The sequence below is a fragment of the Piliocolobus tephrosceles genome, chromosome 2 (assembly GCF_002776525.5).
Source record: "Piliocolobus tephrosceles isolate RC106 chromosome 2, ASM277652v3, whole genome shotgun sequence".
Lineage (NCBI taxonomy): Eukaryota > Metazoa > Chordata > Mammalia > Primates > Cercopithecidae > Piliocolobus > Piliocolobus tephrosceles.
In genome coordinates, this window is record NC_045435.1 from 94094299 (window position 1) to 94113048 (window position 18750).

General features: G+C 41.5%; 1 protein-coding gene across 3 annotated transcripts in view; it reads left to right on the forward strand.

The window, feature by feature from the left end:
- SEC22C (SEC22 homolog C, vesicle trafficking protein) overlaps nt 1-18750 on the forward strand; it is a 35616-nt gene that overhangs the window by 2527 nt on the left and 14339 nt on the right. For 2 of the 3 annotated variants that reach the window (XM_023231485.3, XM_023231484.1), the window contains exons 2-3: nt 11739-11947; nt 16829-16992. In XM_023231485.3, the coding sequence (XP_023087253.1) occupies nt 11766-11947; nt 16829-16992 (346 nt within the window). In that variant the 5' untranslated portion in view covers nt 11739-11765. Of the gene's footprint in view, nt 1-238; nt 352-11738; nt 11948-16828; nt 16993-18750 lie in introns of all 3 variants that reach the window. The other variant, XM_026454877.1, reaches the window with a different exon arrangement.

Genomic DNA, 18750 nt, shown 5'->3' on the forward strand with positions numbered 1-18750 from the left:
GCCTTTAGGTCATTCAATTCATTTACTTAGCAGTGTTTACTGAGTGCTTCCTAATATATCCCAGGCAAGGTGGTAGGTTATGACATCCACTGCCTCGTGGAAGGATCTGCTAAGATCTGGAAGACATTCCATTGTCTCTTTGTGTGAACATTCTGAAGCTGCCTTTGTCCTTGTGGAGTTGATTTTCTTTTCTTTTCTTTTTTTTCTTTTTCTTTCTTTCTATTTTTTTTTAAGACAGGGTCTCACTTTGTTACCTCAGCTGGAGTGCAGTGATGTAGTCACAGCTCACACAGCCTTGACCTCCTGAGCTCAAGACTCTCACCTCAGACTCCTGAGTAGCTGCGACCACAGGTATGTGCCACCATGCCTGGCTTTTTTTTTTTTTTTTTTTTTTTTTAATTTTTTGTAGAGATGGGATATCATTGTGTTTCCCAGGCTGGTCTCAAATTCTTGGGCTCAAGCAGTCCTCCCACCTCTGCCTCCCAAAGTGCTGGGATGACAGGTATGAGCCACCATGCTCAGCCTGCTTTCCTAGTTTTTTTTTTTTTTTTCAAACGGAGTCTCACTGTGTCGCCCAGGCTGGAGTGCAGTGGCTCTACCTCGGCTCGCTGCAACTTCTGGCTGGCTCGCTGCAACTGCTGCCTCCCGGGTTCACACCATTCTCCTGCCTCAGCCTCCTGAGTAGCTGGGACTACAGGCACCTGCTACCATGCCCGGCTAATTTTTTTGTACTTTTAGTAGAGATGGGGTTTCACCATGTTAGCCAGGATGGTCTTGATCTCCTGACCTCATGATCTGCCCCCCTCGGCCTCCCAAAGTGCTAGGATTACAGGCATGAGCCACCGCACCCGGCCCTAGTTTTGTTTTGTTTTTTTTTTTAGATGGAGTTTCCTTCTTGTTGCCCAGGCTGGAGTGCAACGGCACGATCTCGGCTCACTGCAACCTCTGCCTCCTGGGTTCAAGCTGTTCTCCTGCCTCAGCCTCCAGAATAGCTGGGATTACAGGCATGCACCACCATACCTGGCTGATTTTGTATTTTTAGCAGAGACAGGGTTTCTCCATGTTGGTCAGGCTGGTCTCGAACTCCCAGCCTCAGCTGATCCACCTGCCTCTGCCTCCCAAAGTTTTGGGATTACAGGTGTGAGCCACCACACCCAGCCACTTTCCTGTTTTAAGTTGAATACTAGTTATCTTTGAGCAGCTTTATTTCAAAGAGTCCTGAGATTATAGTACTTCCAGTTTGGAAATGTCATGTAGTTAGGGAGCTATTCACTATAAAGTGTGCCCTTCAATGTTCATGCATAAAACATCAAAATTATAGTTAATTAGCAGATAAGATTATTGTTCCATTGGTGGAGATATTTAAAAATGATATTTAAACAAAAAAGTATGAGCATAATTTAAGTAACCAGTACGTAAGATCTTAAGTTAATACTTTTTTCCTAGCTTTTATTTTAAGATAATTATAGTTGCAGGAATTTGCAAAGGTAGTACAGAGAAATCTCATGTATGCTTCACCTAGTTTTCCCCATTGATTACATATTATATAATCCTAGTACAATAGTAACTCCAGGAAATTGATGTGGGTATAAAGTGTGTGTGTGTGTGTGTGTGTGTGTGTGTGTAGTACTGTCACTTTATCATGTAGATTCCTGTAATCATCACGGCAATCAAGATACAGAATTATTCCATCTCCACAAAGATCTGCCTTTGGCTATTCATTCATAGTCACACCTGTTCCCCTCTTCTCTACCATCCCTAATCTCTGACAACTGTTTATCAGCCCTCCGTTTCTCTAAGTTTGTCATTTCAAGAATGTTACATGAAAGGATGCATATGGTATATAACCTTTTGATACTGGCTTTTTACAACCAAGCATAATGCACTTGAGATCCATTCAAGTTGTTCTGTGTACCAGTACAGTAGTTTATTCCTCTTATTTGCTGAGTAGTCCATGGAATGAATATACTGTGGTTTGTTTAACCATTCACTATTTGTAGGACATGTTAGTTGTTTCCAGGTTTGGTTATAAATAAAGCTGCAATGAGCAATTATACAGAGGTTTTTGTGTAGACATGAGTTTTTATTTCTCTGGGATAAATACCAGGAGTGTGATTGGTAGATTGTACAGTAATTCCATGTTTAGTTTTAAAATAAACTGCCAAATGGCTTTTTTTTTTTTTTTTTTTGAGACAAAGTCTCATTCTGTCGCCCAGGCTGGAGTACAATGGTGCAGTCTCGGCTCACTGCAACCTCCACCTCCCAGGTTCAAGCAATTCTCCTGCCTCAGCCTCCCAAGTAGCTGGGATTACAGGTGCCCACCACCACGCCTAACTAATTTTTGTGTTTTTGGTGGAGACGGGGTATCACCATGTTGGCCAGGCTGGTCTCGAACCCTTGACCTCAGGTGATCCACCCACCTCAGCCTGCCAAAGTGCTGGGATTACAGGCATGAGCCACTGTGCCTGGCCCAAACTTTTCTAGAGTATACCATTTTACAGTCCAGTAATGCATGAGAGATCCAGTTTCTCTCCATGCTTGCCAGTATTTGATACTGTCACTATTTATCATTTTAGCTGTTCTGATGGGTAGGTAGTATTATCTCATTGGGCTCTCAAGTTGCAGTTTCATAATAGTTCAGTATCTTTTCATGCTCTAATTTGCCATCCATATATCCTCTTTGGTGAAATGTCTGTATGTGTGTTTTTCCCATTTTAAAATTGGATTGTTTGTATTTTTTCACTGTTGAATTTCAAGAGTTCTTTATACAGTCTAGGTTTGAGTTGCTTATCAGATATGTGGTTTACAGATATTTTCTCCCAATTTCTAGCTTGTCTTTTCATCCTCTTCACATGGGCTTTCATAGAGAAAAAGTGTACAATTTTGTTGCAGTCCAGTTTTCTGAATTATCTTTATGGATTATGCTTTTGGTGTCATATCTAAGAGCTCCTCACTAAGCCATAGGTCCTGAAGATTTCCTCCTATGTTTTGTCCAGTTTTATAGTTTTATTTTTCATATTTAAATCTATGATAAATCTTGAGTTAATTTTTATGTAAGATGTGAGGTTTAGGTCAAGATTCTTTCTTTTTACTCCCGGCACTATTTGTAGAAACGACTACCCCTCCTCCCTTAAATTATGTTTGCACTTTGTAAAAAAATCAGTTAGATATACTTATGTAAGTATATTTTTGGATTCTGTATTCTGTTTCATTTATCTATGTCTATTTTTCTGACAATACCACACAATCTTCATTACTATAGCTATATAATAAGTCTTGAAGTAGGATAGCATGGTTTTTCCTATTTTATTCTTTTTTCAGAATTGCTTTAGCTATTTTAGTTTCTTTGCCTTTCCATATGCATTTTAGAATAATCTTATCTATAGCCACAAACTCTCTTGCTTATTTTTTTTTTCAGTAGTTGCATTAAACCTGTATATCAATTTGGGGGAAGAATTGACATCTTTGCTATGTTGACTCTTCCAATCCATAAAACATGATATATCTCCCCATTTATTTAGCACTTCGATTTCAGGAATGTTTTGTAGTTTTCAGCATACAAGTTCTGTGTATGTTTTGTTAGATTTACATCTAAGCATTTTATTTTAAAAATTAGAGCTTTATTGAGATTATTTTTTAAAGTGATTATAAATGGTATTTTAAGTTTTGGTTTCCATATGTTCATTGTTAGTATATAGAAATACAATTTTTTTGAGATGAAGTATCACTCTATCCAAAGGACCAACTTTTTGTTTCATTGGTTTTTCTCTGTTTTTAAATTTTTCCATTTCATTGATTTCTACCCTATGATTTCCTTCCATGTTTGTGATTTAAGCTTATTTTGCTCTTCTTCTAGTTTCTTGACCTGTGAGCTTAAATTATTGTTTTGAGACTTTTCTTCTTTCTGAACGTAAACATTTAGTGCTATGAATTTCCCTCTCAGTACTGCTTTAGCTGTGTGCCACAAATTTTGATATATTTTCATTTTCATCCAGTTCAATGTATTTTTTAAATTTCCTTGATATTTCCTTTTTAACCTATGGATTATTTAAAAGTGTTTGCCTTATTTTCAAGTGCTTGGAGGTTTTCATTACCTTTCTGTTATTAATTTATAATTTGATTACATTGTGGTCATATAACACACTTTGTATGAATTCTTTTTTTTTTTTTTTTTTTTTTTTTGAGACGGAGTCTCGCTCTGTCGTCCAGGCTGGAGTGCTGTGGCCGGATCTCAGCTCACTGCAAGCTCCGCCTCCCGGGTTCACGCCATTCTCCTGCCTCAGCCTCCCGGGTAGCTGGGACTACAGGCGCCACCACCTCGCCCGGCTAGTTTTTTTTTGTAGTTTTTAGTAGAGACGGGGTTTCACCGTGTTAGCCAGGATGGTCTCGATCTCCTGACCTCGTGATCCGCCCATCTCGGCCTCCCAAAGTGCTGGGATTACAGGCTTGAGCCACTGCGCCTGGCCTGAATTCTTTTAAATTTATTGAGGTTTGTCTTATAACCCAGGATATGGTCTATCTTGGTAGATATTCTGTGGTTTCTTGTCTTAAACTCCTGTTCTCAGCAGTCCTCCCACCTCGGCCTCCCAGAGGGTTGGCATTACAGGTATGAGCCACTGTGTCCAGCCTATTCTGTGGGGTCTTTAAAGGAGTTCTTCTGTTGTTAGATGGAATATTATAAATGATGATTATATCCTTTAGTTGATAGTGTTTTTTAGTTCTTTTTTAAAATCTTTGCTAATTTCTGTTTACTTGTCTTATCAATTTTTGAGGTGGAGGTGGTTGAACTCTCCAGTTACAACTATGGATTTGTCTATTCCTCCTTTCACTTTATTAGTTTTTGCTTCACTTATTTACATCTTTGAAGTTTGGTGCAAACACATTTAGGATTATTATGCCTTCTTGGTGGACTTATTCTTTTATCATTATGTAATATCCTTCTCTGTTCCTGGACATTTTCTTTGCTCTGAAGTCTATCTGATGATAATATAACTCTTGCTTCTTTTGATTAATGTTTACATGCTATATTTTTTCCATCCATTTATTTTCAACCTATCTATATTGGTATATTGGAAGTGAATTTCATGTAGATAGTATATAATTGGTTCATGTCTTTTATCTACCGTCAGTCTCTGTCTTCAATTGTCATATTTAGACCCTTTACATGTAATGTAATCATTGATATATATTAGGAAATAAGTCTGCCCTTTTTTGTTTTGTGTTTGTTCTGTTCGTTGTTGTTGTTGTTGTTTTCTCCATTTTCTTTTCCTTGACTTCTTGTGAGTAATTTGAACATTTTAAAATAATTACATTTTAGGCCAGGCCTAGTGGCTTATGCCTGTAATCCCAGTACTTTGGGAAGCTGAGATGGGCAGATTGCTTGAGAACAGGAATTCAAGACCAACCATGGCAACATAGTAAGACTCTGTCTCTACAAAATACATCTTTAAAAAAATTAGCTGGGTGTAGTGGTACATGTCTGTAGTTCTAGCTGCTTGGGAGGCTGAGGCAAAAGGATCACTTGAGCCTTGAGGCTGAGGCAGAAGGATGACTTGAGGTCGAGGCTGCAGTGAGCCATGATTGTGCCACTGTGTTCCAGACTGGGTGACAGTGAGACCCTGTCTCAAAAAGTAGTAATTTCATTTTATAATCTGTAGTGTTTTTTAGTATATCTCTTTGTATAGCTTTTTAGTGGGGTGTGTATGTGTTTGTGTGTGTGTGTGTGTGTATGTGTATGACTTGTCGTGGTCTCCTGATGTCAGTGTTTTACTATTTCAAATGAAATGTAGAAACTTTACCTCCTTTTATGTCTTTGAACCCTCCCATTTATAATTGTCTTAAATATTTCCTTTACATATGTTGAGAACCACATGAGACATTGTAATTAGTGCTTCATTTACCAAACATCATTTAGAAAACTCATGAGAGATTAATCTGTCATATTTTTAAAAGTTTTTACCCTTTCTATTGTTCTTTCTTTCTTCCTGATGTTCCAGGATTTCTTTTATCATTTACTTTCTGTTTAGAGAACTTCTTGACAAATTCCTTTAATGTTCCTTCGTCTAAGTATGCTTTAATTTTTCTTTTATTCCTTTTTTTTTTTTTTTTGAAATGGAGTCTTGCTCTGTCACCCAGGCTGGAGTGCAGTGGCCGGATCTCAGCTCACTGCAAGGCCTCCTCTCGGGTTCACGCCATTCTCCTGCCTCAGCCTCCCGAGTAGCTGGGACTACAGGCGCCCACCACCTCGCCCAGCTAGTTTTTTGTATTTTTTAGTAGAGACGGGGTTTCACCATGTTAGCCAGGATGGTCTCGATCTCCTGACTTCGTGATGCGCCCGTCTCGGCCTCCCAAAGTGCTGGGATTACAGGCTTGAGCCACCGTGCCCGGCCTTTTTTTTTTTTTTTTTTTGAGGCAAGGTCTTGCTATGTTGCCTAGGCTGGACTTGAACTGCTGGGGCTCAAGCAGTGTAGTTGGGACTGCAGGCACATGCCGCTGCACCTAGCTGCTTGAAGGATATTTTTGCTGAATATGGGATTCTGGGTTGGCAGTTCTTTTCTTTTAGTACTCGGAAAAAATGTGCTACTTCCTTTTAGCCTCCGTGGTTTCTGTGAGAAATTTGCTGTCATTTGAATTGTTTTCCCCTTATAGGTAAGGTATTATTTTTCTCTTGCTGCTTTCAAGATTTTTTCTTTATGTTTAGTTTTCATAAGTTGGGCTTCTGTCTGTGTGCTGGCATGGGTTTCTTGGGTTTATCCTTTCTGGGATTTGTTCAGTTTCTTGAATCTCTGGGCTTATGTCTTTTGCACAGTATGGGAAATATTCAGAAATTGTTTCTTTGAATACTTTTTCATCCCTGTCTTCTTTCTTTTGTCCTCCAGGACTCAAGTAACAGGAATATTTGGTCATTTTTTATAGTCTCACAGGTCTCCAAGTGTCTGTGAAATAGTTTTCAATCTAGTTCCCCTCATATTGTTCAGATTGAGTAATTTCTATTCTCTGCCTTCATGTTTACTCATTCATTCTTCTCCCCTCCCCCGTATTTCTATTGAGCCCATCCATTGCGTTTTTTACTTTAATTAATTAATTATTTTCATACAGATGGTGTCTCATTATGTTGTCTAGGCTGGTCTCAAACTCCTGGTCTCAAGTGATCCTCTTGCCTTGGCCTCTCAAAGCATTAGGATTGTAGATGTAAGCCACTGCACCTGGCCTCAGTTTTGTTTTGTTTTGTTTTGTTTGATGGAGTCTCACTCTGTAGCCCAGGCTGGAGTGCAGTGGTGTGATCTTGGCTCACTGCCATCTCAGCCTCCGGATTCAAGTGGTTCTCCTGCCTCAGCCTCCCAAGTGTCTGAGACTACAGGTGTGTGCCACCATGCCCGGCTAATTTTTGTATTTTTAGTAGAGATGAAGTTTTACTATGTTGGCCAGGCTGTCTCGAACTCCTGACCTCAAGTGATCCATCTGCCTTGGCCTACCAAAGTGCCAGGATTACAGGCGTGAGCCACCATGCCTGGCTGCCTCAGTTTATTTTTAATTCTAGAATCTCCATTTAGTTTTTTATATCTTCTTTTTCTTCACTGAGAGTTTTTATTTTTCATTTTTTAAAAGTGGCTGGGTATGATGACTCACCCCTATAATCCCAGCACTTTGAGAGCCTGAGGTGGGAGGATCACATGAGCTTGGGAGTTCAAGACCAGCCTGAGCAACATAGTGAGACCCTGTGTCTAAAAAAAAAAAAAAAAAAATGTAGTGATATGTACCTATATTCCTAGCTATTCAGCATGCTAAGGTGGAAGGATTGCTTGAGCCCTGGAGATTGAGGCTGCAGTGAGCCATGATTGCACTGCTGCATTCTAGCCTGGGAAGCAGTTTATAATTGCCCATTGAAGCATTTTTATGGTGGCTGTTTTAAACTCTTTGTAGATAATTCTAATATCTCTGTCATCTTGATGTTGGCATCAGTTAATGCTCTTCTCATTGAAGGTGAGATTTTTCTGGTTCTTAGTATAGCCAGTGATTTTCTATTGAAACTTACATTTTGGATATTATGAGATCTGAATCTTACTAAAATCTTCTGTTTTAGCTGGTCTTTCTTGATACCACTCCAGCAGGGGAAGCGAAGGACTGTCTTATTACTGCCCGATGGACGTAGAAGTCCAGGTTCCCTACGTGGCCTCTGTTGACACCCTAGGGGAAGGGACTGCTCATCATTGCTGGGGAGAGATAGAAATTCTGTCTGCCCAGTGACGTGGTGGGAAAGAATGGCTCATTACTGCCCTCTAACCCACTACTTGGCCTTCTCTAATGCTAACCCGGCAGGATGGGAGGTGGAGAATGGGGCATCTTGTTATTGCAGGACAGTGGTAGAAGTCTAGGCTGTTCACTTGGCCTTCGTTGGCAGGTGTGTGGTGGCTGCAGTTTTTTTTTGTGTGTGTGATGTTTGGCTGGAGTAGAGCAGTTTTTTTTATCTAAAAGTTTTTTGTTTTGTTATGCTTTACCTTTTCTAGTTTTTTTGACTGGAGAGAACAAAGTTTGTTTGACTTTTTTTTTTTTTTTTCGGTATGTACCCATTGGCATTTCTTGCTAGCTTCTCCAACACCCAGTCTGTGATATGTGAGACAAACAAACAAACAAATAAGAAAAAACAAACTCAGCAGACTCACAGATATGTCATTCCTCAAATCCCAAGGTCCCTAGCCAGTCTTCCTTCTTCACCTTTCAGAATTTTTATTTTTATTTTTAAAACAGGGTCTCACTCTGTCACCTAGGTTGGAGTACAGTGGCACAATCTCAGCTCACTGCAACCTCTCCCTCCTGGGTTCAAGTGATTCTTGTGCCTCAGCCTCCTGAGTAGCTGGGATTACAGGTGTGTGCCACCACACCTGGCTAATTTTTGTATTTTTAGTAGAGACAGGGTTTTGCCTTGCTGGCCAGGCTGGTCAGAATTTTTGAATGTTTATTTTATATGTAATGTCCAGGGTATATCATGGGAGAAGCAGGGAAAAGTAATTCTACTTCATCTTTCCAGAAACAGAAGTTCATTCTGTTTTGAGCAGTAGTCATATCTCTTATTTGAGTACAGGCTGTCTCATAATAGCTCATAACCTGAATTCACAAATATCAAATCCCTGTAAAGATAAGCCCCTTCCTTTTTGTATTTTTTTTTCCGTCTTTTGGAATATAAAGTATATTTTTACAAAGGAAAACAATGTCAAGGATGTTGTCTTCATTCTTAGACTCTTCTGTGGCAGCCTATAAAATCTTTTAACCCTTCAAGCAGCTGCCATCCTGTACATTCACATACACTCGCAAATACGCACAAACAAGTTAGTATCACAGTGTCACCTTCATTAAACCATCACAAATATTTTTAAAAGACTTTTAAAAAATAGATGGAGGTTTCACTAGTTTGCAGTACTAGTAACGATAGAACTGAAAAACAGAAGGGGTATTTATTTATCTTGAATACTAATGTTTGAGGAAAAGCAAGTTTGATCACCAAAGGATAGGATGGAGAAGTAGAGAACCTGGAGGGGACATTTGGGTCCTTTAGAGAGTGGTAAAACTAGTTCTCCTGATTACCATCGCTTGGAAATGTCACCCTTTTCTTTTTTATTAACTTAAGACAATACCTGGCATAAGGTAGATGCTCCATAAAGACAGAACTACAGAGGATGTTTTGGAATTGACATTTGGAGTCAGTGCACACTGCTTTCCTTTAGAGGAGCACACAGTTTACTCGGCTCCCAAAAAAGTACCTTTCTTATTTTACTTTAGGGTGTTTCTGTCCTGTCTCTAACTGTTTTGGTATCTCATTGACTGTCTCTTTTTGGCCTCAATGTCTTCATATCTTGGCTTATGGTTCTCGTTGGAGTTGTTGTTAAGACCCTAAGCCCTGGTCTCAAATTGATCTTGTAGCCTTTCCCTATGTCTGTCAGGGCTTTGTGCCCTATAACTCTTTTTAAAAAATGTTTTAAAATTAAATATTTCAAATACTTATGAAAATATAGAAGATAGAACAATTAACCTCTCTACATTTCTTCCCTGATTCCCTTTGTGGTGCTTGTGGTCTCATCATTGGCCAGGCGTCTGCTGTAGAACCCATAGTGTCTTCTGGCAGTTGACCTGGCCCTGCCATTGGTGCTGGGAACTTAGTAGCTTTTCTGTGTGTGTGTACTTTTCCAGGGGCTTTCCACATTTTTACTCCCCAATGGAAGGTGTGGAGAAATGGGTCAAATGGACTGTGTAGTATCTGTTGGCTGGTAGCCTAATTTTTCTTTTTGCCTCCTTTGTGTTTTTATATCACTGCAGTTTCTACATATATATTGTGGTGATAATTATTCATTCATTCATCCATTCCAGACATGGTCTTTATTCTTAGAACTTTTATTTAGGTAGTGGAAATGCAAAATCAGTAAAATAGAGAACAAAGAGGTAGGTTTCCTAAGAATTTAAAAGAGGAAGAAAGTACTTCCAGCTGGACAAGTCTGAGAAGGTGGATTTGAGACAGACAGTCTTTGATTTGGATTTGGATGTGGGGAGATCAGAGGAGTGACACTGCAGACACAAGTGAAGAATGCATAGAGGTACAGAGATAAAGAGTAGTGTGCATCCTGGGAGTCTGAGATGAAGAACTGAGATGCCAAATAAGGTTGCATCCCTAGAGTTCTTTGGAAAAGAGGTGCATTGGTATCCTGTTATCATCCCATCAAGTAAAGGGCCTGGTAGTAGAGGATCCTGTCAAGTAGAGGATTTGTGAAATGGGATGTGTGGACACATCCTGTTGGAAAGACTCATCTGAGCTGTAATGGCCACCTCACTAATCCCTAATTGCAGGGTTGCCACTCACAGATGTACAAGTTACGCCCTGAACAAGCACCCTGCAGAGTTACAGAGAGGGCTAATACAGCCAGACTCTCCCAGCAGAACTGGTACAGGCCTGTTTCCACCAAGAGAGACATCCTTTTCCAATTTGCCCAAGGCACCATGAGGGTTCAGATCTGTTTCTTTCTGTTTCTTAATGGTATTCACATATCATGGCCAAATATTTAGAATCTTACTCTAATATAATTTGTTAAATGATTGCCTTTAGCCATCTGTAGGGACTGTCATCACTTTGAAGACTGGCTCTATGTCAAACATTTGCAGAAATTCAGAAGGACGTGATCTGGAGGTTTCATTTTTGCCTTCTGCTCTCCTTGTCACCAGCATTAGGTTAGATGCTCAGAATCTCTCCACCTTCTTCTATCTCCTTGCAAGTGAGGATATGGCAACTAAACTGCTTAGTGCCTATCTCTGTGGGTGACCTGAAGTGCACAGGTCACTGGACCTCAATCCTTGCCGCTTCAGTGTCTGGTGCTTCTTGTCTCTTTAGGACTGTCTTGCTGTGTCTGGTCCTGCTACCGGCCATTACTACTGTTGCTCCTGAGCCATCTGGTCCTGCTTCCGTTCTGTATTCCTTTCCCCATCATCCCAGTTGGCTTAATTCTGGAAAAGGAGAGACTCATTAGAGAAAAAGAAAAAGAGAATTACAAGTGCAGAAAAGGCAGGGAGGATGATAAAGGGAGGAAAATTGGGAGTGATGTAGCAGTAGAGGCTAGGGAAATAACAATAAAAGCAACATTTGCAATTATAGTGGGAATGAGGGTGAAAATCCCTAAAGTGGGCATTTCATGGGTGGGGGTATTTCTGGCACTGTCATTTGAGCCTCAGTAACAAGGTGATCTTGCTTTCTTCAGGTGTCCTCATGACTTCTCTTGTGGACCATGTCCATGATCTTTTTTGCCTGTGTGGTACGGGTAAGGGATGGACTGCCCCTCTCAGCCTCTACTGATTTTTACCACACCCAAGATTTTTTGGAATGGAGGAGACGGCTCAAGAGTTTAGCCTTGCGACTGGCTCAATATCCAGGTCGAGGTTCTGCAGAAGGCCGTGACTTTAGTATACAGTAAGTGAGCATATTCACTTTTTCAGAATATTAGCAAAATTTGGATTATTTTTAACTACATGTAGTGGTAATCTTATGCTGATCACATTGTGTATTAAAAGTAGATCTAGCATCAGTGGTCTGAGGTCATGTGTGTCTACAGCAGAATCATGAAAGAAATGGGTTTTCTTAGAGCCTCAGGGATGTTGCTCCAGCTTTTTTTTTTCTTTTGAGATAGAGTTTTGCTGTGTCACCCAGGCTGGAGTGCAATGGCACCATCTTGGCTCACTGCAACCTCCGCCTCCTGGGTTCAAGCAATTCTCGTGCCTCGGCCTCCTGAGTAGCTGGGATTATAGGTGCATGCCACAATGCCCAGCTAATTTTTATATTTTTAGTAGAGATGGGGTTTCACCATGTTGCCCAGGCTGATCTCGAATTCCTGATCTCAGGTGATCCACCCGCCTCAGCCTCTCAGAGTACTGGGTTTACAAGTGTGAGCCACTGCACCCAGCTATGGCTGCTCCAGCTCTTAACTTCTGTTAGTGGAGTGCCTATGAGCATTGGGAGACCTAGGTTCATGTCTTTAGTTTTGTAGTTTTTTTAACTCAGATGCAGGGGAAGAGAAAAGGTAAGGGGGGAGGAGATACTGGATTATAATGTTGGGGAGGGAAAATAATGAGAGTTAGAAAGCCAAGAAAATAAGAAAAGAATTTCATTTATACTTTATACCTTTGCTTTTTAATTTTTTCACGTTTTATGTTTTAATTTTTCACTTTTTAATTTTTATTTATTTTTTTGAGACAGTTTCGCTCTTGTGGCCCAGGCTGGAGTGCAGTGGTGCACTCTCTGCTCACTGCAACCTCTGCCTCCTGGGTTCAAGTGATTCTTCTGCTTCAGCCTCCTGAGTAGCTGGGATTATAGGCGCCTACCACCAGGCCCAGCTAATTTTTGAATTTTTTAGTAGAGACAAGGTTTCACCATGTTGGCCAGGCTGCTCTCGAACTCCTGACCTCAGATGATCTGCCCACCTTGGCCTCCCAAAGTGCTGGGATCATAGGCGTGAGCCACTGCACCCAGTCATTTTTAAATTTTTATTACATGACAGGAGCAGGGGAGTGAAAAATAAGTGAGAGGAGATCTCTCTTCTCAAGGAACTTAAAGTCTAACGAGTTAACAAGAGAAATATATAACTAACTACAATACAGTGGGGAAAATGCTCCATTGGAAGTAGGAATCAAGTGATTACAATAATCCTGGTTACAGTAACTGATATTATTGAGTGTTTTCTATATGCCAGGCACTATTCTGTGTTTTATGTGGCGAATGATGTAGGTAATAGTGTTACACCTGTTTTGCAGAGGAGGAAACTGAGGTAAAAAAACTTAACTAAGGTTACACTGTTAGTAACTGGTCAGCCCAGGATTTGAATGCAGGCAGTTAGGCACCAAAGTCTGCTTCTTATGGGTTATAAAATTTCCTGTTCTAGGACTCAGAGCAAGAAGCAAGTCATTCTATGGAGGCATCAGGGGCAAGGCATTTTAGAATATGAAAATGGCTTGTTAGAGTTTGTGTCTATTTTCTTTTGTATCTAGACCTTTACTTAGCAAGTCCCTTTTGCTCTCCTTATATTTTTATTTTTTATTCTATTTTCAGAGACAGGATCTCAGCTGGGTGCAGTAGCTCATGCCTGTACTCCCAGCACTTTGGGAGGCTAAGGTGGGAGGATCGCTTGAGTCCAGGAGTTCAAGACCAGCCTGGGCAACAGGATGAGACCCCATCTCTACAAAAAAATTAAAAATAACCCAGGTGTGGTAGAGTGCATCTGTAGTTCCAGCTTACTTGGGAGGCTGAGGTGGGAGGATTGCTCAAGCCCAGGAGGTCAAGGCTGCAGTGAGCCATGTCCACACCTTAGCCGCCCAAGTAGCTGAAACTCTGTCCCCCAAACTGGGGGGACAGAGACCTTGTCTCTAGATAGACAGGTAGATTAGATAGATAGATTGATTGATAGATAGCCTCCCAAGTAGCTGAGTCTACACACCACTACCCCCAGCTAATTTATTTTTATTTTTTAGAGACAGGGTCTTGCCATGTTGCCCAGGCTGGTCTTGAACTCCTAGGCTCAAGTGATCCTCCTGCCTTGGCCTTCCAAAGCCCTGGGATTATAGGTATGAGCCACCTTGCCTGGCCCCCTTTTGTTCTCCTTGAATAGTGAATTTTTAGTTGACCTGCTAAGCTGAGGTCCTTTTAGGGGAATTCAGTCTCAGAATTACAAAAACAAAAGGAAAAGTCCAGCCCTGACACCAGGCTAGGTGGTAATGTCAGGCTAGAAGGGCCGTGTCCTGAAGGGGGTGACAAATAATAGGCACATGCAGCTGTCACCTGGTGATGTGGGCTCTGGATGTTCAGGAGCAAACACTGAGTTGCACCTGCCTACATGTGCAGCCCCTTTCTCTGGGGGCCTGAACATGCTGTCCTTGATGGTCTCTCCTTTACTATGCTGTGATTAGCTGATTTGTACTGTACTTCAAATAGGAAAGCTTTTCTCTGTTAAAAGCTATTTTTCACAGAAAAAAGAAGTCTAAGACTTCGGATTTAAATCCTGGATACTTCAGTAGTATTTTGGAAAAAGGAATAAAAAATGTTCTACTCATTTGTAATTTTGAATTAAATATTTACCATTATTTTCGCAGAGGAAACAGACTTTCTTTTCTTACAGGTGAGCAGTACCATAGCTTTTAATAGTTAAGGAGTGTGTTAGTTCCCTACGACTGTCATAACAAATTACCACAAATTGGCTTCAAACAACAGAATTCATTCTCTCACAGGTATCACAGGACCATATTCCCTCTACAAACTTTAAGGAAGAATCCTTCCCTAACCTCTGCTACTTTCTGGCAGTCATTGGCAATAGTTTTCCTTGGCTCGTAGATGCCTTACTGCAGTCTCTGTCTCCATGGTCGCATGGTCTTCCTCCCTATGTCTCTGTGTCCAAATTTCCTTTTGTATAAGGATACTAATCATTAGATGAGGGCCCACCCTAATCCAGTATGACTTCATTTTATCTTGGTTACATCTTCAAAGACTCTATTTCTTTGAGTTAAGACATCAGTAAATCTTTTTGGGGGGACACACACAACCCACAACAGGGGTCCTCTTTCAAATAGAAACACATCCATCCTAGAGTGGCTAGACCCTGTTGAAGGATTTCTTCCATAAGGAGGAGAGTTGTCCTTTTTTTTAGATTGGAAAAGTTTTTATGTAGGGAGTTACAGTTTCAAAAAGGTGGTAGAACAACATAACCTTAGAACCCTCCTACTGAAAACACCCAGAAATGAGGGTAAATACATATCAACAATTACTTTAAATATGTAGTTAATCTTGAAAGAAAGAAATCCTAAGATGCTAGAAATGAAAGGGGGGCAAGATATTAAGGTAGTAAGTGTGTGAGCAGACACTGAGGCTCCTGGCATTCAGTTACCGTAAAATTGGAGCTTGGTTTGGGCTTACATAGGATGGAGTGTCAGAACAGGACCCTTGTGGCTGGGTGCCGTGGGCTCACACCTGTAATCCCAGCACTTTGGGAGGTTGAGGCAGGGAGATTGCTGGAGCCCAGTGGTTCGAGACCAGCCTGGGAAACATGGAGAGACCCCATCTCTACAAAAACACAAAAAATTAGCCAAGTGTGATGGTGTACAACTGTAGTCCCAGCTACTTGGGAGGCTGAGGCGGGAGGATGGCTTAAGCCTGGGAGGTTGAGGCTGCAGTGAGCTGAGATTGTGCCGTTGCACTCTAGCATGGATGACAGAGTGAGACCCTGTGTCAAAAAAACAAAACAAAAACTCTTGCATAAGGGATAGTTCTTATCAGGCCACAACCTAATGAAATGGTGATAGGTGAGGGAAATAGTTTTCCCATTGATACAGGGTAACTCACCTCTACTTGGCTTTGTATGGGAAGGAAAAATAAATTTCACCTAAGAAATTGAAATGTTATTCTTGTGCCTTGTAAAAGATTGAAGTTGGAGTGTATACTCCTCAAAGTCTGGGGAACTCCTGAGCCAAGGTTGAAACATTGATATTGGTCCCAGAGTGATGACACTGCTGTGGTAGGCAGCCAGAGCAAATGCAGAACCACACTGGAAGAAGTGTGTCACAACTCGGGCCTCAGGGGATTCTTACAAAAAATGTCCCGTAGGGATGAGCTCTCAGCAAAAAATGACAAAACACAAGAGGAGACATTCCACAGTAAGTGGGAGTCAGTAGACACACAGATAGGTGATCTAGAGCCCCCATACCCTGAACTTGAAATGATAGCATGACAGTCTAAAAGGGAGTAGAAAAAGAAGAAAAACTCTGTATTTATTTTATGAGACCAGAATTACCTAAATACCATAATCAGATGAAGACAGTATAAGAAAGGAAAATTATAGGCCAGTCTTATTTACATAGACACAAAAGTCCCAATTAAAATGTTAGCAAACTGAATCCAGCAGTTGATGAATATGTAGGAACTTAGATTCAACAAGGGTTTATTTTAGGATGCCAGGATGATTTAACATTAGGAAATCTGTTGATGTAGATTAAAGAAGAAAAACGTTTTCTCAGTATATGTGGAGAAGTCTGAGGCTAATTCCCCCTAATAGAATATGCATCCCTCATGCATGAATAAATAAGAGTGATCACAGGCTGTCATTGGCTAAGACTGCTAGACATTTTAAAGGAAGTAGCAGAAAGACAGTGTCAGGAATAGGTCAAACTGAAGAGACAATATACCTGTAACAAACAGCTACAGGACTGTTTAAAGCCAAGCAAGTACAGAATTGAGGTAAGGTTGTGTCTGGGTGTGGGATGGGAATACATGGGGCTGTTTCCTGGTAATACAGATGTTGCCCTTTTGTTTCAGTTTTTCTTCTTTCGGGGACGTGGCCTGCATGGCTATCTGCTCCTGCCAGTGTCCAGCAACCATGGCCTTCTGCTTCCTGGAGACCCTGTGGTGGGAATTCACGGCTTCCTATGACACCACCTGCATTGGCCTAGCCTCCAGGCCATACGCTTTTCTTGAGTTTGGTTTGTAACCCTGTTTCATATTTATTGTTCTCTTCCATGGTGTTATATGTGTAGAATTTACAGTTTAGGTTTGGCTTTGACCATCAAGGAAAACCACTGGAGATGCAAAAACATGTCACTGAAGAACAGACTTGTACCATGAGATTTCATAGCAATTGAAGTGGCCCGGAAAGTATCAGGGTTTCATACTCTGGCTTTTCATCTCCACAGAGCCTGGGGGCAGGGTGGAGGAAGGGTGAAACATGTAAGTTGTAACCCACAGCTCTCTGAAGCTGGGGTCAGCAAACAATGGCCCATAGGCCAGCCGCCTGTTTTGTAAATGAAGCAGAAGGCGGCCATGCTCATTCTTTTACATGTTGTCTGCGGCTGCTTTTGCCCTACGACAGCGGAGTTGAGTTGTGACAGAGACCATGTAGCCACCATCCTAAAATATTTACTAACTGGCACTGTAAGAAACTTTTGTTAGGCCGGGCACAGTGGGTCAAGCCTGTAATCCCAGCACTTTGGGAGGCCGAGATGGGCGGATCACGAGGTCAGGAGATCGAGACCATCCTGGCTAACACGGTGAAACCCCGTCTCTACTAAAAATACAAAAAACTAGCCGGGCGAGGTGGCGGGCGCCTGTAGTCCCAGCTACTCCGGAGGCTGAGGCAGGAGAATGGCGTAAACCCGGGAGGCGGAGCTTGCAGTGAGCTGAGATCCGGCCACTGCACTTCAGCCCGGGCAACAGAACAAGACTCCGGCTCAAAAAAAAAAAAAAAAAAGAAACTTTTGTTGACCCCTGCCCCAGAGCATTACTACTGAAAGGGTGTTTATACCATCAGGAGGTAAGCACAGAAAGTGAGAACTGGTGTTTAGAAATTCTTATGGTAATTTGACATTCCTGTGATTATTTTTTATTGCTTTTTTTAAAATCAAAATATCAGTCTGTGATGGTTTGGAAGAAAAAAACAGTTCCTTGACCCAAAAGTTTGCTGTGGAAAATGATACTTCTTTTGTAGGCTCTGCCAGAAAGGCCTTGTCGAGGCTTAGAGACTTTGGAACACAGCATGATAATCATAGTATGTGCCCTATTTTGGTCAGGTGTGGGTCATTTTGAGCTCTTGGACGAAGAGGAATGGAGGTGGGAGTTGGGGGACATTCTGTGCTCTCCGTGTAAACAGCTGCTGACTCTGTGATGTTCTTAAACAAAGGTGTGGCAACATTTGTTATAAATGGTCAGGGGCAGAACCAGCACCTGGAAGTGTTGCCACTTAGGCTTTCTGGCTACTCCTGCCATAGCCCTCACATTCCTTCATGTGTTCACTGGCTAGCCCATCAGGAATGGGGCTAGCACCCTCTTTTGGTGTCACCCTGGTAGGCAGGCTCCAGCCTGGTAGACCAGTGATAGACTGAGGGTTCTGCCCCTGAGTCTCCCTGTGAGGTCTTAATCAAGCTTGTGCTCTGGGCCGCACTTCTTTCTCTGAAGAGGGCTGCTAGTTCAAAACAGACCATAGCTGCGGCATCCCTGGGCTGTGAGTTGATTTGGAGCTGGGTAGACCTGTGTTCTTCTCTCCCCTCATCTCTGGATGTGCCTTCCTTCTAAAGCCATTTACTTGATCTGATGGGAGCCCCTTCCCCAGCATCATGTTTGTTCATTGTTGAGTGGGAGTAGAATGAGTCAAAGTACACTGAGAGTAGAATTATACATGATTTTGCTTTGCCAGTATGTATGAAACTTCACTTCAAGAACTGTTCAGATTCGATAATGGGTTAATC